General features: G+C 36.0%; 1 protein-coding gene across 6 annotated transcripts in view; it reads right to left on the bottom strand.

Moving 5' to 3' along the window:
* Positions 1-23,899, bottom strand: part of Zfp40 (zinc finger protein 40) — a 263,006-nt gene extending 239,107 nt beyond the window's left edge. The window contains exons 1-7 of one of the 6 annotated variants that reach the window (XM_039091489.2): positions 23,679-23,899; positions 22,172-22,297; positions 21,829-21,919; positions 8,154-8,235; positions 7,950-8,024; positions 5,177-5,303; positions 1,326-4,164 (exon numbers count right to left, since the gene is read on the bottom strand). In XM_039091489.2, the coding sequence (XP_038947417.1) occupies positions 2,015-4,164; positions 5,177-5,303; positions 7,950-8,024; positions 8,154-8,235; positions 21,829-21,863 (2,469 nt within the window). In that variant the 5' untranslated portion in view covers positions 21,864-21,919; positions 22,172-22,297; positions 23,679-23,899 and the 3' untranslated portion in view covers positions 1,326-2,014. Of the gene's footprint in view, positions 1-1,325; positions 4,165-5,176; positions 5,307-7,949; positions 8,025-8,153; positions 8,236-21,828; positions 21,920-22,171; positions 22,298-23,678 lie in introns of those variants that run through there. The other 5 variants (XM_039091495.2, NM_001395138.1, XM_063274817.1 and 2 more) reach the window with 5 other exon arrangements.
* Between the last annotated feature and the right edge of the window lie 1,459 nt (positions 23,900-25,358).

The following is a 25,358-nucleotide window of genomic DNA, read 5'->3' on the forward strand; positions in this document are numbered from 1 at the left end:
ACACAACCTACTTTTCATTTCCCCCTCATTCTTCAGGTCATGTGATTGCCCCATGATAGCTATTTTTCCCATTCTGTCCAGGTTCTCTTCAACTCAACTCTGGATGTTAGGCTGCCCTGGACCTCCTCTCCACAGCCTGCCACACATTGCTGCCAGCATATACCAGTAATATCTATAAATGAGTATAGAATGAAGAAAACAAGAATGAGGAGTACAAGGTGAGATATCTTCATTGTGCACAAGTTTACAAATTTACCATAGGAAATCTGTGAATTAGATAGGACAACCATCTCATGTCATCAAGCAGAGGGATCTCAATAAATGAAACAATGAGCTTGAATTTACTCAAGATTGTACTAATCAAGACTACTTTCAATACTGAGAACAAAATGTATGCATTGATGATTTTGTTTACTGCAATACGCTGTCCTTTCTAGGGTCTAAAATTTCTGAGTCTTGCTGGTCTCAGTGTCAAAATTTCTAATATAGTGCTTTGGAATTGGACTAAATACGTCATCATGTTTTCTTTTCAAAATGATCTTCCAGCATACCTTTGGGGATGTCTAAATTGTATATGTGCATGTGTGTCTTCTCTTTTTCAGAAGTTCTCTCTTTAAAGCTTCGTAGTATCTTGACATTTGTATGGAAGGAGTTACATGTCAATTTAAGGTAAATATAAATATTAAAGCATTTTCTGTGGCTTCATTTCATGCTAAGTTTTCTGATGTTTAGAATCTTAGCTTTGTATAAAGGATTTAACAAAAGGAATTCATTTGTTGAGGCTTGTAGAGTGGGGTTTCTAAAGTACAATAGGACATGAGGATAGCACAACTGTTTTTTGCATTTGCCCACAGACAGTAGTGTTCTGAGGGTCACTGGAGTTGGACTGAATCATGGGGTCTAAGCATGAGTTCAGAATCATGCATGGAAACAGCCCAGTTTGGATACTGTCTGGCAGTAACACAGGTTTGTAGCCATATTTTCATGTTTCACCAAGGACCTCTTACTCTTCCCCATGAATACAAGTAGCTTCTTTCTTAGGCTCCCTAAGCCTTTACATGCTGTCTGTGTTGAGTCCTTTTAATGGTATAGTGTACTACCATAGTAGTGAGGTTGGAACAGTAACCACAAAGAACTTCTGTACTTTAATTAAATGTTTTCTCTCTAATACTGATTTTCTGGCATACAGATTTGGAGGAACAATTAATGGGTTCAGCACATGTTGTATGAGAGACATTTCCAGAGAAGATACAACATTCATATGTACCCACTCAGCCAAAATGGGAATTTATAACATTACCAAGTACACTTGCGACTGAAATACATGTTGTTGAACCAATGGGGTTTATTGGGGTTACTTACATAAATACAAGAATGGAGCTGCTTATAGGAGCAAAAAGGACTAAAAGACAGTTGCATCATGAAGCTCCAAGCCAGCATGAGATACAGCTTATGTACACCTGACACCCAGAGCACACTACACACTGTAGCCTGTCTACAGGTTTAAGAGCATCATATCTTAATACCTAAATAAATCAAATGTCTTCTAAGCAGCAAGACAGGTATGAGTTTCTTCAAAGTAATTAAGGTCAATAAATTCTGTCAGTCTCAGGTACTTCCTGAAGATGTTCTGAGTTTTTTATTTCCTGTCTTTTTCAGCTTCCTTACAGCATGGAATGTTTTAGTTTAAAAAAAAAAACCTGCTAGATTACACAAATAACATTCTTCAGGCTTCTCCATTTTGTTACCATTATGAAGAATTTGAGTTTGAAAAAGAAACATTTTAACATTTTTTTCCTGCAAATGTCACATTTGTAGCATTTTTCCTCAGTATGAAATCTTGATTTTTTTCTAACATTTGAACATAACTCAAAGGTGTTTTCAATTTTCTCATGTTCATGATTCTCTTGTGTGAAGCCTCTAGTGGTTTATTAGTACATAGCACATATAAAGCATATGACATTCTATTTACTATTGAATCTTCTGTTTCCTGCATGATTTCTCTGATGTTTTCTTAGACGTGAGATGCAGGTAAAGACTGTGCTATATACATTGCATTTATAAGGCTTCTCTCCTGTATAAATTCTTTGATGAGTTCTAAGGTGGGCTTCTTGGATAAAGGATTAGTCAAATTCATTGCATTGGTAAGGCTTCTTGCAGTATGAATTTTCTGATGTTTTCTAAGAATGGATCCACCGGTAAAGGATTTTTCACATTCACTACATTTGTAAGGTTTCTCTCCTGTATGAAGTCTCTGATGTGTTCTAAGGTGATCTTTCTGAATAAAGCATTTGTCACAGTCACTACATTTGTAAGGTTTCTCTCCTGTGTGGATTTTCTGATGTGTTCTAAGATTAGCTTTCTGGATAAAGCATTTGCCACAGTCACTGCATTTGTAAGGTTTCTCTCCAGTATGAATTCTTTGATGTCTTCTAAGGTGGGCTTTCCTGATAAAGCACTTGTGACATTCACTGCATTTGTAAGGTTTTTCTCCAGTATGACATTTCTGATGCTTCCTAAGATCTGAGCCAACCGAAAAGGATTTCCCACACTCACATTTGTAAGGTTTCTCTCCAGTATGGATTCTCTCGTGAGTTCTAAGATTGGCTTTCTGGATAAAGCATTTGCCACAGTCACTACATTTGTAAGGTTTTTCTCCTGTATGAATTCTGTGATGTCTTCTAAGGTTGGCCTTCCGGATAAAACACTTGTCACATTCACTGCATTTGTAAGGTTTCTCTCCGGTATGAATTTTCTGATGTGTTCTAAGATCTGAGACAACAGTAAAGCATTTCTCACATTCACTACATTTGTAAGGTTTCTCTCCTGTATGAATTCTTTGATGTTTTTTAAGCTTTGCTTTCTGGATAAAGCATTTATCACAGTCACTACATTTGTAAGGTTTCTCTCCAGTATGAATTTTCTGATGCATTCTAAGATCTGAGCCTACTGTAAACGATTTCTCACATTCACTACATTTGTAAGGTTTCTCTCCTGTGTGAATTTTCTGATGTCTTCTAAGGTGAGCTTGCTGAATGAAGCACTTGTGGCATTCACTGCATTTGTAAGGTTTCTCTCCAGTATGAATTCTTTGATGTATTCTAAGAGATGAGCCAACAGTAAAGGATTTCTCACATTCACTACATTTGTAACTTTTCTCTCCTGTATGAATTTTTTGATGTGTTTTAAGTTGGGATTTCTGAATGAAGCATTTGTCACATTCAGCACATATGTATGCTTTCTCTCCTCTATGAATTCTCTGATGTCTTTGAAGACCTGAGGAGGAGGAAAGGGATTTGCCACATTCATTACACCTGTGAAGTTTTTGTCTACGGTGGGTTCTGTAATGGTTTTCAAGGTGTGACAATGTATAAAAGGACTTACTACATTGCTTACATTCATAAGGCCTCTCTCCTCCATGAATTTTATGGTGATTTTTAAGACCTAAATAGCAGATAAAGGATTTTCTACAATCATAACATTTGTAAGTCTCCTCTCCAGTGTGGATTCTATAATGCCTTTCAAAGCCTGATGAATGATAATTGCACTTGCCACATTCTATACATTTGTATGGTTTTTCTCCATAATGGATATTATAATGTACTTTTTGGTGTGAAAAATATAGAATGGACTTATTGCATTCTGTAAGTTTATAGGTTTTCTCTCCAGGATGAGTTCTCCGATGTCTATAGAGACTTGAATAGGCCCTGAAGCATTTTCCACATTTTCTGCATTGGTAAGGTTTCTCTCCACTACACATTCGTTTTATCATGAGTTTATGTTTAGAGTCAAAAAATCTATCATACTCTGTAATTTTGTGTTCTTTCTTTCCAGTGTCAATTTGTGGATATGGGCCAATGATGGAACACAAATTTAAATGCTCCCTACAATCTTTGTATTGCTCTTCTTCAGTGTTCCTACTTTTATGTGCCTTTAGGTTTAATGATTCATTAGAATGATCCCATTGGTTATCACTCCCATATATCTTGCAGTTTTCTGTAGTATCACTTGTATTGTAAAGTAAGCTTTGGGAGGAATCATAAAGCATTTTGCCAAGCTCATGACATTTGTAAGACTTTTCTTCGATATTTGCATGCTGATAGACAATATGCTTTGAGCTTTGATCCACGACCTCTTCATATTTACCACATATGCAATGGTTTTCTGGAAAATTAGCAAATTAGGGATAATAAGGATTGATAGTTGATTGAACAGATTCAATAACTTATGCCTCCCTAAGTTTAACCTCTCAAAGAAAAACTAGCAATTCATAGAAATAGAGCTCTCAGTAGAGGACATTTGTGTTTCACTATTACAACATGGTTGCTCGGAGGAATCTCCACTCTGATTTCTATAACTGAAAGGGTCAATAATAGTCTTTTCATTCTCATCTAATCTGCCTATGTTGTAGAATATTGAACAAATAGGTGACTGAAAATTAATACAATATGAGAAAGAAGCTTTCTAAACAATCATATGGAGAATACTTCTCTTTTTTTGTCATTTGTGTTTTTGAGAGAGTCACAACATGTAGCCTTTATTGGCTAAGAATTCATTATGTAACCTAAGCTGGCCAGGAACTCACCAGATCCACTTGCTTCATCTTCCCTAGAGATAGAATTAAAAATCATGCAGTACTAGGACTAGAGACCTTTTATTAGAAAAAAACAAAAAAGAAAAAATTCTAACCTGCACACCAACAACTCTTTTCGTATTTTAAAAGTTCTTCTTTTTTTAAATCGGAAATAGGTAAATAGCTTACTGTCTTTAATTAACCCAAATGTCTGACAACTGCCTTATTTGGGTCACTGGAACTCTTTGTTTCTGTTCCTAATGTGACCATGTTGAATAAATCTTTTTTTATTTCTATTAAAAAAAGAGTAAAATCAAAGTATTCCAACAACTAATTGTTGCACAATAGTGAGTTTCATTGCTTTGAATATTCAGGTTTCTTTCAACTCTGAACTGGGGATTAAAAATTAGATAGAGAGTGGAGGGATCTTATAGCATATATGATTGGTTGTTACTGCTGAGAGTGAAAAATGTAGTTATGGGCATAATTACAGAAATTTTCCTTATTTCTGGTAGTTTCTAGGCAGATCAGAGAGTTTATATATGTACAAAGTAGGTAAATACAAAGGGTGAGTGAGGAATTCTACAAAAAAAGCATTCTTACCTACAAAAACTAGATTGCTGTAATTCTCCCACATTACATCCATGTATAGAGCTCTTTGAGAAGAGTCTAGATATTCCCATTCCTCCTTGGAGAAGTCCACAGCCACATTTCTGAATGTTAATATATCCTGTAATGGAAAATAACCCATTTACCATGTGCTGTTGACAAAATGCTTTCCTAGGTAAAAGAGACCTAAACAATTAGACAATTTTGTGATATAGACAAAAATTATTCAAAAATAAAAGTTTTCTAACAAGGCTGCAGAGATCATTTATAAATTAAGAATAGTGGTTGATCTTCTGGAGAACCCAAGTTTGGTTTTCAGCACCCTCTTTGTACTATGCAATAGATTATAATTTTAGTTTAACTGAACCCAATGTTCTCTTCTGAACTTTACAGGAAATAGGAATACATATTACTCATGTATATGTTCTGAGAAGTATACCCATAAGTAAAAGTGGAAGTTAATTTTAATAAAAGACATATTCTAGAATATTCACACTCTATATTATATTTTCTATCTCTGTGAAATGACATTATATTCACAATTAGCATATTTGGAGAGCATATAAGACACAAATTTGAGGTCTAGTTGTGAGAATATACTTTTATGAAGGCTATGTTAATATCAAACAGGATCACACTGTCTTATTGCAGGTAGAAAATTGTCAGGAAAACTATGCTTCCAAAATCAATCTTGCTCAAATTTGGATACTGGATCAATCCTGCTTGCAGCTGGGCCTCACAAGACTCCTTTCCTCCCTCCCTCCCTCCCTCTTTCCCTCCCTTCCTTTCTTCTTCTTCTTCTTCTTCTTCTTCTTCTTCTTCTTCTTCTTCTTCTTCTTCTTCTTCTTCTTCTTCTTCTTCTTCTTCTCCTTTTTTAAAAAAATATAAAGACAGGTTTTGGGGGACAGCTCTCTTGTTCACCAGTCCCAAGAACGGAGGCCAAGGAAATCACCATGCAGACAGTGGGACAGAGGTGGAGTCAGGGTGGGGGTACACACAGAAACAAAGAAAGAAATGGAGAGAGAGAGAGAGAGAGAGAGAGAGAGAGAGAGAGAGAGAGCACTGACTCAATCCTAACATGCTCAGTTGAGATCCTGTGGCACAAGTACAATGCTATAAAACAAAGTGGTAGAATACAGAACGCAGAATTCATGGACGAATAGTCAAGGAGGTTTTCTGTTACTATTGTTTTTAGCAGTAAGGAGTATAACATCATTGCATATATCCAACATTCTAAACAACACATAGAATCAGGTACAGAAAAATCATTATTAGACAACATTGATATTACTACATTTTTCTAAAAGTCAACAAAACCAATAAAGATTAATAACAATTTCATAAATTCCATATGCAGGTTCACTACAGAGTAGTCAAAATAAATATCCTATGTGACAATGCATTCAGATGAAGTTGAAATATTTTCTGTGATTTACAATGTTGTGTGAGAATAATTTTAACTCTTCATTAATTTTGAATATATTATTATTCATGTGATTGTCTCAATTGTAAATTTGAATTTTTAAATTTCAGTATTATTCTTTTCTTCCATACTTGCACTCGATCATCTAAAATTATTTTAAATTTCATAGATAATTTTCACTTATGATGCTTTCATTTTCAAAAAAAAAATAGAAGATACAACATTATACAAGGGCTACATCATGAATACAAATAATTTAATGTAAACCTGAGGAACAGACAGATGGCTCAGAGGTAAAGGGAACTTGTTCCTGCAGACAAATACAATTTAATTTTCTCTACATTCATGACTTCTTACTTCAGTGCTTTACCCCTATACCAAGGGTTTGGTGCCAATCTCTGAGTTCCATGGTTATCAATGGAAGAATGTCGTATACATAAACTCATGTAGATGAATACTCATATACTTAGTAAAGACATTTTCTTTGTAAAGTAAGAAATGAAACCTGCTTAATGCACCATCTCTGCAGAATTTCTACCTATGTAATACACAGATTCAGGGAAAGGAAACATATAGGGTGGCAGGAGTCTTCCACCTCTGAAGGAAGAGAGCAGAATCATTAAAAGCAACATTGATTTATGCTTCAAAATTACACATAGAAACAGGTCACTATCTGTAAAACATTTTTACTAATAGATTCTACATGATGCAATATAGAGGTGGGAAAAGGACTGTTTACACTTTGTGTGAAAACTAAAATAAAAAAGAGAAAATACTAATCTACCAATTGAGAACTTATCACTGAGCATTAGAATCAAGAAAAGGATATGAGGCGAACCTCTTTTGAGACAAATAATTTTCGGATGTTGATACACCACAGGTACATGATCCCTCATAATCCACGTTATATGAAATAGCAGAAAGAAAATCCGCTGTATTGCAATTTGCATCTGCTCAAAAATACATCAGTTTTTATAACAAAAGCAAGCCATATATTCCTTCCATCACATGGATTCTCTAGGGTGCTGAAATATTTACTACTAGGATTCAAGACAGTGAGTCTCTTCTATTTCTACTGTTCCATAAATTGCTCAGTGAGGTTGGTCAAAATGTCTATGTGTTTCCGTGGCTACTTGCATAAAATGATTTGGAAACCTTACTGTCTCTGAAATGCAACCTATGTGGCACATGAAACCTACCTTCCTCACTAATATATAAGGACAAATGTCCATACTGTGTAGGAACTGGCCAATGATACATTTCTTTGATCATAATCTACAATGGAAATATGAATTTACACTCATAATTACAGGTCTGACGTACATGAAAAATATGTGGGCTTACATTAATAATCCAGAGAGGATACAATGGGACAAGGCTGAGGTATGTAGGCGACAAAATGTAAAGGCTTAATCTTAACTAAAAAAGAAGAAAAAGAAGAAAAAAAAGTCATAGGAAATAAACACTTTAGATAACTTTACCAGAGGCAGGCTTGCATAGTTTCACTGAAAAAAACATTTTTCAAGGAAATGTGAATACAACACTAACCTGGGGCACATCTATCAGAGAAGCAGCCATTTTTCCTGTTGCTCCTCTCTGAGTTTCTGTCTCAGGAACAAAGACTGGAGTTCTTGACATTTCACATCAACATGTCAAAAGTAAAAAGCTAAAATTAATACGATTCTTTTACTGACAATGTTAAACAACATAAGAAAGCTCCCAAAACAAAACAAAAAAGATATCTGAGTTGCTTACTGTCAATGTTCTTACATATAGAAAAGCGGGGACAAATATATTTAAAGCAATTAAAGGAAATAACCGTGGATCTTATCACTACATCCAGAAATCCCTGGAGATGAAAGTGCATTTGAAGAAGTTATGAAATAAGACAGATCATCCTCTCAAGTAGCACTAAAGTTCACATTTGGAGATAAATTATACATAAAAAAAATCAGAGAAAATTTATCCATGATAATATAGGGAATAAAAATGTTTTGCATAAAGAAATGAGAAAAAGAAGAGAGCTGGAAGTAAGATTCCCTGTCCAACTCACAAAAACAACAAACCATTAGTTCTAACTGGAGGGAAGAAAAATACTACCAGGAATGTTACTAACCAGTGTATATTTTTAAAATACTGTAAGAAATAAAAATCCTGTAGTATAAAAATCTCAGTAGACATGGAAATATCTGAGACAAAGTTTAACAAGTTTTCCTTGAGATGAACTCCTAAAACAAATAGGAAGAAATGGAGCACAGCTCAACACAGTAAAAGGCAGGTGTGTTATATAGAGGCCTACAGCACAGTGCCAAGGGAGAAAAAGGAAGAGCATTGACAAGAACACTCTAAGGAAAGGAAGGTGCATGTGCTCTCTAGTCTCATTTACTCCAGAGTGAGCTTGAGAAATCTGAATAAGACTGAGTAGAAAGGAGATGCAGGTAAAGAAGTTGGCAACAAATTTGTTTTAAATGATCAAGTTACATACAAAACTTCCCACAGACACCATGGGGAAAAAATATTAGAATTGTGCTTTAACTATTATTGAAAAATGCAAAACTAATGCACAAAATGACTAGTTTTCCTACAAATTATATAACGACAATTTGAGGAATAAATTAAAAATTTAACAATTTGTGGTAGGTTCACAAAGAACTAGGAGGGTTGGGGATTTAGCTCAGTGGTAGAGCACTTGCCTAGCAAGCTCAGGCCCTGGGTTCGGTCCCCAGCTCTGAAAAAAAGAAAAAAAAAGCCAAAAAAAAAAAAAAAACAACCAACCAAACAAACAAAAAAAACAAAACAATGAACTAGGAATAAACGTAAGTAATGATGACTTCTCTTCTATGAGGAAAATTTTAAGGCACCCTTGAAAAAAATAAAAAGTAAAAGAAAAGCACAAAAGGAAATGGACTGCCATGCACTCTGACTGTCAAATAATGTGGTGTAAATGATTTATTACTAACAGTAACCAGCAGAATCAATGCAAATCCCATCAGCAAAATACTGACATGTTCCACAAAATTAGATATGGAAACAGTCACATCGTCACTGAAAAATCACAAATATTATTGTGAGGAGCTCAATCCTAGGAGTAGGTAAGAAAAGTTTCTTTAAATAAAAATTAGGGGTCCAAGAAACTCAGCCTCTTGCCTGTGAATTCACAATCATAAGTGAGAGGATGAAATTAATACGGGTTCTTCTGAGTCTTATGCAACAACACATTTTGTATAATTATGGAAACGTTTGTTATAATCCCCCCAAAAAGATTCAGAGCTTAAATAAATAAATAAAGGAGAGAGAGAGAGAGAGAGAGAGAGAGAGAGAGAGAGAGAGAGAGATTTTTCTTCTGCCAAACATAATTTGGCATAATGTGGGCTAAATGGACTCTGCAAACATTCCAGCTCTTCCAGTGTATTTGTGGTTCATCATCCCAAGCAAGCAGACTGGATCTAAAAGCACTTCATCCCCACCCCTGTTTCCAAGGTTACGGTCTGGCCTATCTTGAAGCACTGAGACAAAAACCTGAATTTCAATGAATGGTGAGTAGAGCCTGGCTGTGTCATTCATATATATACATATATATATATATATATATATGTGTGTGTGTGTGTGTGTGTGTGTGTGTGTGTTTCATATATATATGTGTGTGTATGTATGTATGTATGCACAAGAAAATGTATATACATATATATATATATATATATATATATATACATTTGCTTGTTTGATTTTGTGTTTGCCTTCTCTCACACTGGGAATAACTCAATATAGACTGATCAATGGGCCCAGCATTTTGCATAGTAACAATTGCAACTAGGACACAAAGAACTTAAGCCAAAGCTGATTACATTTCCTGATGTATTGCTCAATAATTATATGGAAACTTGTTCTCCTAATCATCTAATCAATCATTAAATGAGTGCTTAACTTTAATGGTAAATAAACTAAAAAAGCCAAATTAGAAATTCTTTGTCATGTCAATTAGATACATTCTTATCTGTCAATCACTACTGGGGATTTAAATAAAATCTTTAAGTTGTCTTCTGGAGATAGTTTGTTATATTCTATAAGAAATGTAACAAGAAAGGAGGCTGTTTTGAGTGTTCTTTGCCAATGCAATTAATCTAAATCTCTTCATTTTAGCCTCAGGCAGACTCTTCAGACAAAAAAAAAAAAAGCAAATGTATCCTTTACCAAAATATCACAGTAATGATCTATAGGCAAGAAACTAAAATTCCCCTCTGAATCCTCTTGAGCCACAGTTCAAATAACCCTCAGCACCACTGTTCCTACTAAAATAGCCCATTAAACCCCACTTAAAGTGTTCACTGTTTTTTCTAATCCAGAATCCACATTCCTCTAAACAAAAGTATGGTTAAGCCTACCACAGCAAAAAGCAACAAAAATTTAAGAATAACGATGTAAATATACTTAGAATAAACTTAAAATTAAAATATAAATAAATTAAAATAAAGAAAAAATTTAAAAGTATATTTCCTCTGGGTAATATGTTGGACAAGAAACATAATTGCATGTTTCACAAATTCCCTTGAAAGTCAGAAGGAGCTAATAAGTCAGAAAATGAATTAAAAATTATATTTACTTGGAAATTTTCACCTAAAATTATTTCTGGTACAGCCTAAAAATTTGTTATATCAGAATTGGTCTACAAAATGCAGAGAGCCTAGAGGTTTCTACCAAGTTTGTTTTCCATGAAATAGTTATGCTTTGGTATTGTTACAGTATCAGCTGAGTTTGCATTTTCACACCTGCATGGGAAAACCCAATTGTTTTCTTTTTCAGGATATTCTCTGATTATTTTTCAGGTACTTCTGAATATCCTGTGGCCTAATAGAAAAGTCTTCTTAAGCTCAAAATTAAAATTGCTCTAAATTTTTAAGGTACCAAATAATAATACCTAATAATAATACCAATGACCACTGTTATATAACTGACTTTGTGGTTGCCTTTGGCTTGATAAATGATTAGACTCTGGTAAGGGACGTCAATAAAGAAGGCTCATGAGAGCCAATCCTCTATTAAAAGCATTATTTAGCTTTGTTTGTAGATTTAGCTCAGCGGTAGAGTTCTTGTCTATTACAGTGAAATGTCCTGGGTTCAGTCCTCAGCTCTAAGGGAAAAAATACTTTATATAGTATATAGATATTATTTTATACCAAATTCTAAGTTAGTAGTACATAATTCATAATGGATATTAGAATGACATATGAAACGACAACTGTTTGTGCATGAGACCATCTCTGCTCTCAGGTATGTGTAGATATGTGCTAAGAGGGCATAATGCCTTTCGCTAATTATTCAGCTACAGAGCATAGTCCCAAGTCTGGCATGGGGGCCTGGTGAGTCAAGGAAAATATCATTGTGACATATATGTAACCTGACTGTTGAGCAGCTCTTTATACATTTCCTTTTGAGGACTCTTATTACAATTAAATACTAATAATGGCCCTTATTCTACCAAATGACTTTAAGAATGTAAATATTAATCATGTTACTACATCTCTTACTATCCACAGGGTCAAGCTATTGTGGAAGAACACAATCAAATACATAACTGGCAAAATTTCAAAAGTAAAAAAGGGGGTACTAATTATGCTCATCTAAATCCTCACATACTATGCTAACTTTAAATTAAAAAATTATTATTCACTGTAAAGGAAAATGACTTTTGTGATATCCCAAAATATTTTGTCCCTAATCGAGACACAGTCTAAAGTATATGTAGCTGTGTGATTAAGAATGGCCCCCACATACTCACAGGGAGTGGCATCATTTAAAAGAAATAGGACATGTAGCCTAGATAGAAGAAGTGTGTTATTATGGGTAGGCTTGGGAGCTTCAGAAGCTCAAGCTGGGCCTAGTGTCACTCTCTCTTCTTACTGCTTCCAGATACAGATAGAGAACTCTCAGGTCTTTCTACAGTACCATGTCTCCTGTGCACACCCTTGCTTCCCACCATGATAATGGACTACAATTCTGAACCGGTAAACCAGCCCAACACCAATTAAATGTTTCCTTTGTAAGAGTTTTCATGGTCACGATGTCACTTCGCAGTAATAGAACACCAACTAAGACAAAAAGTTAAATGAGAAGACTTAGAAACTAATCAGTAGAAATGACCTGATGTTTTAATATTGAGTGGAGGTTGAGAGGTTTTCCTTAGGTCCTTCCAGAACATGAATATATTACTGATCTAAGGTCTCTGACTAGGACATCTAGAGGATGAAGGAAACCTATGATGGCAGATGACAAATACAGCGAGAGGAGACACCGCAAGAGGGAAAGTAAGCTGATAACTTGGGCAGTTAGTATGACTTTAATGCATCAAATGGATATTTTTGGAAAACAACAAGAACCACATAAAAACTACGTAAAAATCTTATCAGATTATCGATGCAGAATCCAATTTTTTTTTTTTTTGGTTAGGGGAATAAAAGACTCTTCTGTGATAGGAGACGGTATGATATTGTTTGGCCATGCTATGGATTGTTTATAAAGGTGTGGAAAATGATGTACTGCATTCATTTTGCTCAGTAAACCTTTTCAGTGATCAGGAGAATTAAGAGAGCACTCTGAAAATTGTGATGATTCTTTACTTCAATTGGATCCTGAAATGGTTACAGCAACAATGGAATTTTTTCACTGTTCTCAGGAATCACTATTGGAATACACAGGGAAGTCTCAAAAGGACCTGTATGATTAGTAAAACTACTATTACAGCAAAAATATTAGCAGAAATTCATCTATAGATAAATGAACTAAGGATCACAGTTTTACAAACCAGAGCAACTCTAGATTATTGTTGTTCGAGCACAGTCTTGATGGGAAACAATACCCTGGCATGTGTTCCTTTAATGTGTCAGATTTTTCCCATACTATTGATTGTCAAATTAGTGATGTACATAATGAGACAGACAAAATCTTCAAGTGAACTCTGAATGGCCATCACGTTAAGATGGCTTTCCCTTTTCTTCAGTCCTCTGTTACGTACTTTTATAATTCTCTTATGCTTACATATATTAGACTAACTAAGAGATAATGCATTTAAACTTGGCCTCTATTATAGCCAGTGTCTATTCTCAAAAAAAAAAAAAAAAAAGATGAGAGAAGATGTTGGCAGCATAAATGTCCTTGTTCCAGATCACTAGGGAAAACAAGAAAATTAATCAAACAGGGTTGTCTCTTCAAACAAGGAAACAAATTTTACCTGTTTACCTGTTTCATACCCAAGAGAGCTGGGAGTTGATGTCAATAACCTGGTGAATGTTACTAACTAAGGTGCCAGACTTTACCCAAATACCCTAGAATATTCATCCTAGACTCATGCTCTATCAATATCTTTCTTTATCTTTATCTTTGTTTCTCAGTTCATAGAACCCATCCTTAGGAGAGATGCCACACATATTTCACAGTCTGCTGACCTCTATATTATATGTAAGATCTGGATGACCAACACCACACAAGTTCCTTCTCTGGACCCTTACTCTAACGTAAGTAGCCTATCTCCAGAATCCATCTTTTTGGAAGGAAGGATGTACTTTGAGTTGAGTTTTCATGTAATTATGCTTTCTTGTACACCAGGGATTGTATCACACAAGACAATGTTTTTGCAAACTGTACTGTGTTTAAATGGGTTTACAATAAACCAGCTGGAGACAGACTTTCTAGAATTTGAACCAGCAACAACTAAATTGGCTGAATGGAGTTTTCCCTTCTTGCTTCTTGTCTGCAGGAATTCCCACTTTTATCCTCTGATCGGTCTCACCAGAACCCAGGCAATTCTTAATACACTCAAGTTGACAATCAATGATTGCTGTGACAATTCTGAGTTCCTTCCATCTCTGGCTGCTACCAATTTCCTCTGTGGAAAACAATTTTATAGTTTCAAGTGAACTAGGATTGTAACATGTGTTAAGACTGTTGGCTTATTTAACTATGTTATATCCTTGTTAATCCTGTGTTGCAAAGTAAACCTCCATTCTACATGCCTGGATAAATGTTTTTTTAGTTTACATAATTATGGCTGGCGCGCGCGCGCACACACACACACACACACACACACACACACACACACACACACGCATGCACGCACACATGCACATCACACATCAAATTTTTATTTATGTCATCTCTGATAATTTTCTTGATAGTTAAAGGACATACCCATGATTTCTTTTTAAAGAATTTTAGTTAAGTATGGGAGAGCAGATGCCACTTATCAGTAACTTCATTTCCAACTGATCTTACCCAGTATAGGAAAGACATATTCTGTTTCTCATGATTTCAGGAGTTACTCTAATGTTTTCCAAAAAATCGAAACAATATGATCAAAGGCAAACAACAGTCAACTGTGTTTGAAGATAAAAATAAAGGAAAGAACTCAAATAAATGTCTAGAAATACTGGTATTTACGAATTCCTGCAAGAATTTAAAAGATACTCAATGAGCTAAGCAAGAAGAGTAATAAGTAAAGGAGGTTAGGAAATGTATAGTATCAGAAGCAGAGTTAAAGCAACACAAAGATAACAGAATAGCCCAGAAAGCTACACTATGAGGAAATTGCAGAGAAACTCTCCAGTTTGAGGAAGGAAAAAAAACTCACTTGTGATGGTTTGAATAGGTTTCGCCCCATACACTCATGCATTTGAATGCTTGGCCCATGGGGAGTGGCACTATTAGGAGGTGTGGCCTTTTGGAGGAAGTGTGTTGCTGTGAAGGCAAGCTTTGAGGTCTCCTATGCTCAAGCTCAACTCATGGAACCAGAGTCCCCTTCTGCTGCCTGTGGATCAAAATGTAGCGTTCTGCCTTTCCTGGACACTGAAGTGCTTCCCACCATAATGATAATGGATTAAACCTCTGAAATTGTAAGCCAGGCCCAATTAAATGTTTTCTTTTATAAGAGTTGCCTTGGTCATGGTGCCTCTTCTCAGCAAGGAAACCCAAGCTAAGACATCACTTAACCTAACTTAATCTCCATTAGCCTCACCCAGGAAAAAACAGAGGACACACAAATGGAGAATTCATTATTTTTAAAGTAAAAAGGATTGGATCAGCAGCAATAGAAAAGGTATGTTTCCTCTCTCAATAGAAGGTGGTTATATGAGAAGGTCAGTGAAATTCACAGTAGCAACATGAAATTCATCAGCAGCATAGAGACAAAGGTGATATCCAGCAAGATCAAAAGCTCCAGTGATTACACCACATGCAGCTAACTCTCATCAGAAACAAAAATGTGCAAGGCCTACAGGGTATTTTGATGTTCAATTGGAAACCACTGCAGTGAAGTGCATCTGACAATGACAATGTCACTCGATGTGTTTGGTTTCAATGCCCTTCACATATGAGCAGCATGGAAGGGTTATGTGTGACTTAGGGTATAATAAATACCCACTCCTGAATCCCAAATCCTGTTTAGCAATCATGAACAACTTAGAGTGGGAACATTCCCATTCTACATCACATCTCAATAAAGAGCTTTTAAGATCTTAGGCCTGTTATTACACTACAGAATAAAAAAAAAAAACTGTGGTGCTTGAGACAATTCACTTTCCTTCCATACTTTTCTGTAGATGGGATGCTGGATCATTGAACTTTCCTGTCCTATAAAATCTTCCACAACTAGGGAGGGTCCTCTAAAAAATTTCTGCTGTGATCCTAACTACATATTCAGTATGATAAACCTCTTGCTTCCACATTAAAAAGGGTACAGAATGTTCTCTGGCTCTGGGTTCCATAAGCACAAACAACTTTATTTATCCTACACAGGTATTATCCTTACTTTTCCAATGTTGATAGGAGGTATCAGCTGTCCTGTAATACATCCAGGCTCCACACTGACTCTTACACTAGGAGTGACAATTTTGTGCTCTTTCCTGTACTGTTATCTTCAAACCTTATACAATACCTCCAGATCGTTTGTTGTTCTTTACTTTCTCTTTTTCCTTTTCTTTTTTCTCTTTCTTCCTTTTTCTTTTTTTCTTTTTCTTTTTCTATGTGTGTGAGTGTTTTTGCCTGCAAAGGTCTACGTACCGCTTACAAGCAGTGCCTCCAAAGACCAGAAGAGAGCAACTAATCCTCTGAAACCAGAAGTAAAGGAGGGTGTCAGTATCCATGCAGGTAAAGGGAATTGAGTCTGGAACCTGCAGGGGCGACATAACTGCTGAGCCTAGTCTCTAGCCCCTTGTTTACTGTTCCTTAATTAGCTACTGTAGAGACTTACATCAAGGAACGGTAGCACAGAATTCATGAAACAATAAGGATAATTTTGTTCTTAAGGGTGTCAGGGTAAGTACAAGGTCATAACAGACAGTCACATAGGTGTGGATGACAAAAACCTGCTCAGAAGCTTTGGCAGCAAGAAGTCACGGTTGTAAAAGACATCTGTCTGTAATTATGTACCTGAGGCCTTACAAGGATAAGAACAAGTCAATCTGAAATAGTATATAGAAAGGTATTAGAAAAGATTGTGTAGAAATTCATAGAGTCAAAGATAATACAATGATTCGACAGAATAGACATTTCTGTGATGAAATAAAAGTACTGAGGGAGCATATTTACCTAATACAAAGGATCCTTAAGAATTAGGACTAGAGGTGAAAAGGGACATTGTAATATATGCCAATGACGTCAGTGTTGCCCTTTGGAGTATTGAGGAAAGTCATACACAAATAAACAAAAATTGAAGAAGAAAAGGAAGAATTCCTAGAAACAAATGAACAAATCACTCTTCTGTATCATAAAAGTAGGCCAGAAACTAAGGAAGTACTGAGATTGAGGCAGGAAGAGTTTCCTCTTAAAGGACTGGACAGATTCAGCACGGCACTCTCCTTTCCTTTAGGTAAAACTTACACTAATGACAAAAGGAGAATACTGCAGAAAACACAAACAAAAAGAACGAGGAAGGAGAACAAAAGCTGAGTTCATATCAAGAACAAAGGACTGTTCAATACCAACAATCTAATCAACTTTAACACACCAAATACGCACACTTAGTGAAAGAAATATGACCACGTCAATAGCCTCATGAAAGGTTTGGGCAAAATATCACATTTTGCTAGAATAAAAGCTCTGAAGAATGTGAAAAGGCACATACAGTAATAAAGACATAATAAATACAATGAGCCACTGCTAAACCTAATTCTACAAAAGAAGGACAACTGGTATCATCCCTCTCTAATCAGGACAGAGAAGAGTGTCTACTTCCTCCACACTAACTCAACATAGTACATCAGTGAGTAATTTGTTCAAGAGGACCCAGAAAAATGTAAGAGAAAACATGAGAGAGTTAGAAAGGAAGTCAACAAAGGAAATAAAACTCTGAAATCCAAGGAGTTTAAATACCCATGAGATTGCTCAGATTTGATAATACTAATAAGCTGTATAATCCATATACAACAGCACTTTGTGTGTGTGTGTGTGTGTGTGTGTGTTTGTGTGTGTTGTTTTGTTTTTATTGTAAGAATAAGAAAAGACTGAGAAGTCAGCAGGCCACTCACAGCATCTAAAACCATCTTAAACTCCCTAGTGTTAAAAGCTGCTATGAAAGCTGGAGCAGGGGTCAGATTTATGAATGGCAACACCCTGATTTGTATCCTTGCTAAAATTCCTAACCTGCCAGGCAAGGGATGCCCTCAGGTGTCATAGTGGCAAGATGCTTTTGTGGGTAAGAAAAACGCTTTTAGGTTTGATCACAGCCCTGTTCCACAGAAGGAAACGGATGTTATTGGGAAGCTGGCCAAAAGCCAATGAGAAAGGTCACAGGTCCTGGGAAAGAATCCACTACTGACATTTTCCTACATGCACAAATACTTAAACTTCTTTGAAATGACTCAGTTTGTACCCATAGCCTGGTGCTTCTTTCACCATGGCTCAAAGAAAGTTTGTTTTGAAAGAGCATCAGTTATTTCAGACTCATAACTGGTCAAAAACTGAGAACAATTGACTGCTGACTGCACAGCATATTATAGGAATCACTTTCCACATATAAACCACAAGCAATGTGACCAATGAGCAGACAAAAATGATTTTAAGAAGTGGAGGATAAAGGTGTATGAAAAACTCTTGTGATGTGAATGGCAGTTTAGATTATGAACACATGGCCTGGGTACCTAGCCTAAACCCACCCAAAATCATACATGAAATATGAGGGTGTCTAATGAAAGAAATATGGCTAACCAGGGAAGGGAGAGAGAGTGTGTGTGGTGGGGATAATTGTGAGTGATTAAACTTTGCAGTGATTAGATGTTAATATTTATTAATTATAAAAATTAAACGTAACTTAAACTGATTGAATTTAAGGGAGATATCAATGCCCAGTTAAAGGCAGGCCTTTGAAAATCATTGATCTAACCATCTAATTAGAAGTTTTACACTTTCTGTTATTGCTTCTATTGACTTAATTAAAACTGAACAGTAAACAAAAAGGGAGTTAAAAGAAAATTTGAAGAAAACAAAGGAAAAGCTAATTAAGCAGAAGAGACCTCTAAAATGAAAACTTGAATTCACTGAAGGAACTGAGAATGTTACAAAATGGGAAAACTTTGCATGAACATTTTATTATAAAAATAATGGTGTTATAAAATTTGCATGATAACTCAAAACCTATGGTAATCAATGTCCCCTCGAATTACTTCATATATACAGTAAAGAGGCTTCTACAAATTTACACAGAAGCACAAAGACTCTAAGAGTTCAGAGCAACTCCAGGCACACAGAACAAAGCTTGATTTATATCAGCTGTGGTTTCAGAAGATCCTGCAAACCTACACGGGCAATTGTACCATGGAAGCAGCAGAAAAGGACATACCATATCCAGAACCAGCCCCAGCAGGTGACTCCCACCCAAATGACAAAAACATATGACACAGAATAGACAGCCTCATCAACTAATGGTATATGGAAAAGTATCATAAAAGAAAGAAACTGTGTCCAATTCAATGAATTGTGAAATTTTTAGAGGAAATTTTATTTCACAAGGGGAAATCAGTCCATATATGTACATAGGCACCTAGTTTTTGAATAGAACTATAAATTAATAGGACACAAAAGCAAGAAGCAACAAACAGGACTGTATGCAATTAAAAACTGCACGGAAATGGTTTGATGAAACAGTCTACAGAATGGATAAATTTATTAGCAAACTTCCTTATAAACACAGATTTTATGAAGAATTTAAAAATGCAAATAAATATTATTATAATCAATAAATAAGCATAAAACATAAGGGTAAGTTAAACAGCAATTAAAGCAGCTGAAATGTACATAGTACATACTCTGCAGGTTTAGCCAAGAAGAAAATGACCATCAAATATACACTGAGGTCTCTGCTCAGTCTACTTAGGGTCTATACTTAAGTCCTAAACAATATCAAAACCTGGAGACAATGGAGGAAGAAGAACACAGAGATACAATGTCAGTGGGAATCAAACTCACTGAGCCACCAGGCAACTCAGTGTACAGCTTCTCGAACAAGAAAACAAGGGAAAAGAGAAAACCTAAACAAGATACTACTCAAGTGGATAAAGGAAGGAAATACTGCAAAATAACAACAAGGTAGAAAGGAACGGAGAAAGAGGAAAAGAGACATAAGAATAGGGAGAAATTAACAAAATGTTTCTTTTATATTTCCTTTCAGTGATTTCTTGAAATATATGTGGATACTGTTCCCCAAACCAAATATGAAAACAGAATACTGCTTCAAAAGACAAAACCCCAAACACTCTCTCTCTCTCTCTCTCTCTATATATATATATATATACATATATATATATATATGTATATATATATGTCTGCACTATATTTAGAATATATGTAATAATATATACTTTTATAGAATTTACACATATGCTTTTATATACTTTTCATAAATATATTTATATATGTATATATATGTATGTATACATATGTATACACATACATACACATAATACTTCAAATATAAGAACATATAGAATGCTAAGAATCAAGGAACTTTTTAATAAAGATATGCCATAAAGAATGTTTGTTATAATTATGGCAGGCAAGAGAAAAAGTCAAATCTATCAACTTATAAAACAAACTTATTAACAAATGATCAAACAGTTCATTTTCTGAAAGGTATGTGCTCAATTTGAATGCATTTTATAATACAAACTTTTCAAATACAATGACAGAACTGTAGAAGCACATAAACAGTGATTCAGGAAAGCTCTAGTGTCCACCATTCAGTGACGTTGAACATTAGTGAAAGGCAACCATGAAAAACACAGAAAACCAAAAACACCTAGCAGGTCTCCAGGGAATCATGAACACAACAGCAGAAGCTGCCCAATCTTCTCAACATTCAAGTAGCATGTTCTACTGTGGTCTTAGAAATAGAACAAGTCTTCAAACCTAGTAGTGATCAATGTTTTATAAGTGTCTTCTCTACAAACCAGGAATGCTGACATCAACAGCAGAGAGAAAACGGAAGAAGTCATGTGACTACTGACTCACTGAACATATGTTCAAGCATGAGAAGAAACATAAAAGAATATTTGTATTTTGTAAAGATTCTAAGTAATCTGAATCAAGAGCGCACAGATATTTTTCATATGAATAGAGAAAATATTTGCAAAATTTATAAAATTGTGAGAAACCACAAAAACTTCAAAAATTATGAGAGAAGGATCAAACCCAGAGGTGATTTCAAAGTATATAAGAATTATAGATACACAAACCGTGGACAGTGAACATAGAGATAGGTGACAGGGGATATCAATGGGAAGGCAATATAATCAGAGTTTAATTCTCTGTACAAGTTTTTAGCAAAACTTATCAAAATCTGGCAGATGTAATGTTAAGAAATGGAGAAATTAATCCTTAAAGACACAAAACCTGAAGGAACTACAAAATATTTCATGAACTCTGAGTAGAAAAAAACCAAGAGATATTAATGGTTCTAACTAAACACTACATTAAAATTATAGTAATAAAACCTGGTAATATTGGTATGAAGACACAACCAAAGCTGGGAATAGAAGAGGGAAAGCATCACTCACATGCAAAGTCCAATTTATTTGCCTTTGAGTATTAATACATACAGAATCTTCAAACACCCATGACAGGATAATAATCCTGAGACTATTCTCATTTCTAATTTAATAGAATATGGCAAAGCCAATTTCATGTTCTGTTTCTACTGTTACTTGAGCCCCTCCCCATCCCTTCCTCCATCCCTCTAATATACCTGCATCCTTTGCTACAGTTTCCTCTGTTCACCATCTAGGGCTCTTTGCTCTGCTTCACAGATGAGCAGGACTGGCTGAGGAGTATGAGACCTGCATGTGAGAAAGATTCCTCAGAAAGTATCTGGAACTTTTCATGAAAGAAAAATGAAAAATGCTCACACCTGTCAAAAGAATATGTTTGACGAAAGGAGAAAACATCATGAAAAGTGTCTGTCATTCTCTGAGGATTTCACTTTACTCTGTGAGATGTAAAACTCATCACATACTGCTCACACACGTCCAGTGTAGTTTTCCCAGCGCCTTGAGGAAGAACAAGGAAGACTGCAAGAAAACTATTCTCACCTAGAGAAACCAGACTGTTGCACTTCTCCAACAGGAGTTCTTTGTAAAAACTCTTTGAGCAAGGTCTAACCATTCACATTCCTCCTGAACCAAGTTCACCTTCACAGCATTGAAGATCAACAAATCCTGAAATGAAAAATTAAAACAAACAGACAAAAATCAGACAACAGTTTGGTCACAAGTACAAGGGCAGAGGTTTTTTTTTCCTTTTTCTTTTCTTTTTTCTTTCTTTCTTTTTTTTTTTTTTTTGAACCAAGGAGTCATTACTCTGATACAGGTGTACAGGTGAGTGAACACAATTATTTAAAGGATGCTTTCCAATTTGTTTTAATCTAAACAGTTTGCTAACTATTAAATTGTATGGTCTGATATGCTCTCAGAGCAGCCACGGTGCACTTGCCCGGACCTACGAATTTATCATATAATTATACATTTCTGAATTGTATACTTATATTTTGAATACTGTATTTATAGAGTGCTTACTTCTCAAGACAGAAAATTAACAGGGAGTAAAATTTGCATAGTGAATGTTAATATTTACAGCCGTAACTGCAAGTACCGCTATGGGTAGCCCACCAGAGATGACCACTCAAACAGTTTATAGCCCACTCTTTATTCCAGGCAGCTGAGACCACACCCAAGTGGTCAGGGACCTAAATGTGGCTGTGAGTGTCCAGAACATAGTGTTTTAAAAGACAGGGATCTAATCCAGGCATCTTGTTTAGCAGCTGCTGGGAGAGTTTTGCAGAACAAGCAGTTTGAAGCAAGCAGTTTTTAACAGAAGCTAAAATAGAAGGTTAGCCATCCTGATGGGGGTTCTAGCACACCAGCAGCTAGGATAAAAGGTTGGCTGGAAGAGGTTACTCCAAAACAAGCACTTTTATCAAAGCCTAAATATGATAGGTTAGCTAGGACATCCTGATCTATTATTTCTAGAATACAGTTGGGTCGTTTTTACATGGGATTCTCCATCAAGAAAATATTTATTTATTTTATTTTATTTTTTTAGATAATCCTGGAAACGGTCTCAGCAGGAATACAAAATGGAGGAACCTCTACATGTTTTGCTGTCACAGTGTATTTTCTGATTCAATCAAATCTACACTGGTTCTTCATGCAAGTAATATCTACAAAGCTTTCTGCCGTGCTCAGTCCCAGGAGCAAAGGACAACGTCTGGAATAGGCAAGTGGTAGAACAGAGAAGTTAGCAAGCATGCATGAATTTAAATTCCAGCAGCTTTGTAACTGCTACAAAACAATGAGAATCCTGCTTGCAGACAACTGATAATGCAAATGCTCTAGCAGATTATTTTATGAAAATATTTGGCCGGCATAAGATAAATGCAAAAATGACGATAAACCTCAATTCATAGGATCTCAAACTTCCCGACAATGGTAGGATATCCAAGGTAAGATTGTCTATGACAGAGCTGTGAGAGAAGCATCCTTTTGACCAGCCTCCACCCCTGTTTTCCACAAGGTTTCCAAGCCCCGCAGCTCCTCTGACCTGGGCGTTCCATGGTCGCCGGGCTGCTGCTCACGCTATGGCGCTGTTGATTGATGATTTTGCTCAGGACACCTCACGCCGCACCCGTAGATGAGGGAGACTTTCAGGTCCTACTAGAGAAGCCCATTACCCGGACCCCGGATTCCGGACCTCGCAATTCCCCCAGTCCCTCAGTGAATGGTGGATTTTTCTGTCACTCTGTCCAGGTTCCTTGGAGCCCCGCCCTAGCCCCGCCCACCACACGCCGGTTCCGGTTACGTGGTTTTTTTTTTTTTTTTTGTTGTTGTTGTTGTTTGTTTTTTAAACCTGCCCCTCCTAAGGGCATTCTCTTTCTTAGTTTTCCAAGTCCACCCGATTTCTTTTCTTTTCTTTAAAAAAAAAAAAAAATCTTCGTCACCCTGCTGATCAGCATCCCCGCCCCGCAGAGACAGATCCCTCCTACTCAGTCTTGGGCAGCCTGTCACACTTCTGTCGGGCTGCGCTGCACTTGCTCAGCGCTCTCCCACTATGCTTGCTGACATCCAGTCTAGAACTAGATCTATAGAACGCTGCACGCAGGTCTTACCTCGAGAGGCTTATGAGTCCTTCAAATAGAAGTTATTGTACCTAACTTTTCATCTTGAGATACCAGCCTTCTGGGCTACAGCAAACAAAACAAAACAAAACACAACACAACAAAAGCAGCCAACAACGTAAATTCTGATTTTTGTTCCATTCTCAAACAGAAGAGCAAAACTAAAACAAAAATGCCCTTGACTCAAACAAGACAAAACAAAACAAAACAAAACAATAACAAAACCTTGAACTGTGTCCTTTAAGGAAAGCACTGTAAATTATAATCAGAATACAGAACTCAAAAACCAGGGTCAAATTCAAGGATGTCAAAGCAGGTAGATCATGGGAATGAACTCAAAAAGGACAGGAACAAAACGATTTGTCGGCAAAACAACAATCACAACAAAAACAACAAACCCAAAAGCAAAAAACAAAACAAACAAAAAATAAACCAATAGCAAATGCCAAGGAAATGAGGATAACTAAGGATATGAAGATTAAATTCAATAAGCAGTTAGAAACATCGATAAAGTCCAAACTGAAACGAGGCAAGAAATGAAAACTGCAGTATCTAATAATGTCTCAAATTAAACAGGCAGGACACAGAATATTAGGCTTGAAGACAAAGTAGAGGAGCTTGGTGGCTCAGTCAAAGGAAATGATGAATTAAAAAAATACTCTGTGCAAGTAGCACCCTTTAAAGGTAGAAGTGAAATTTAAGCTGCACATCCTGCACTTATATGAAGTAAATTAAATTTTAGACACAACTCATTCTGGAGAGCTTTACTGGAAAGCTAGATAATTATTTTCATATCTATCCAAATGGAGTGACACTAAAAAGCCAACTGCATCCTTCTCTCACAGACCTTCATTATTACCAGTCAAATCTGAAATTTTGCCTTGGGGGAAGATATTTGAAAAACTCGGGATTTTGAAAGGAAATAGATGTCTCAGGAAGTTGAGGGTTAGTCAGTCCAACTAACGACCTAGAACTAAATTCATCTTGCACTTTATCACATTCTCCACGTGATGATAATTTTGCCATTTTGCTAATGAGACAGAGAGAGAGAGAGAGAGAGAGAGAGAGAAAGAAAGGGGGGAGAATGGTTAGAAGAATGGTCTAGG

The sequence above is a fragment of the Rattus norvegicus genome, chromosome 1 (assembly GCF_036323735.1).
Source record: "Rattus norvegicus strain BN/NHsdMcwi chromosome 1, GRCr8, whole genome shotgun sequence".
Classification (NCBI taxonomy): Eukaryota; Metazoa; Chordata; class Mammalia; order Rodentia; family Muridae; genus Rattus; species Rattus norvegicus.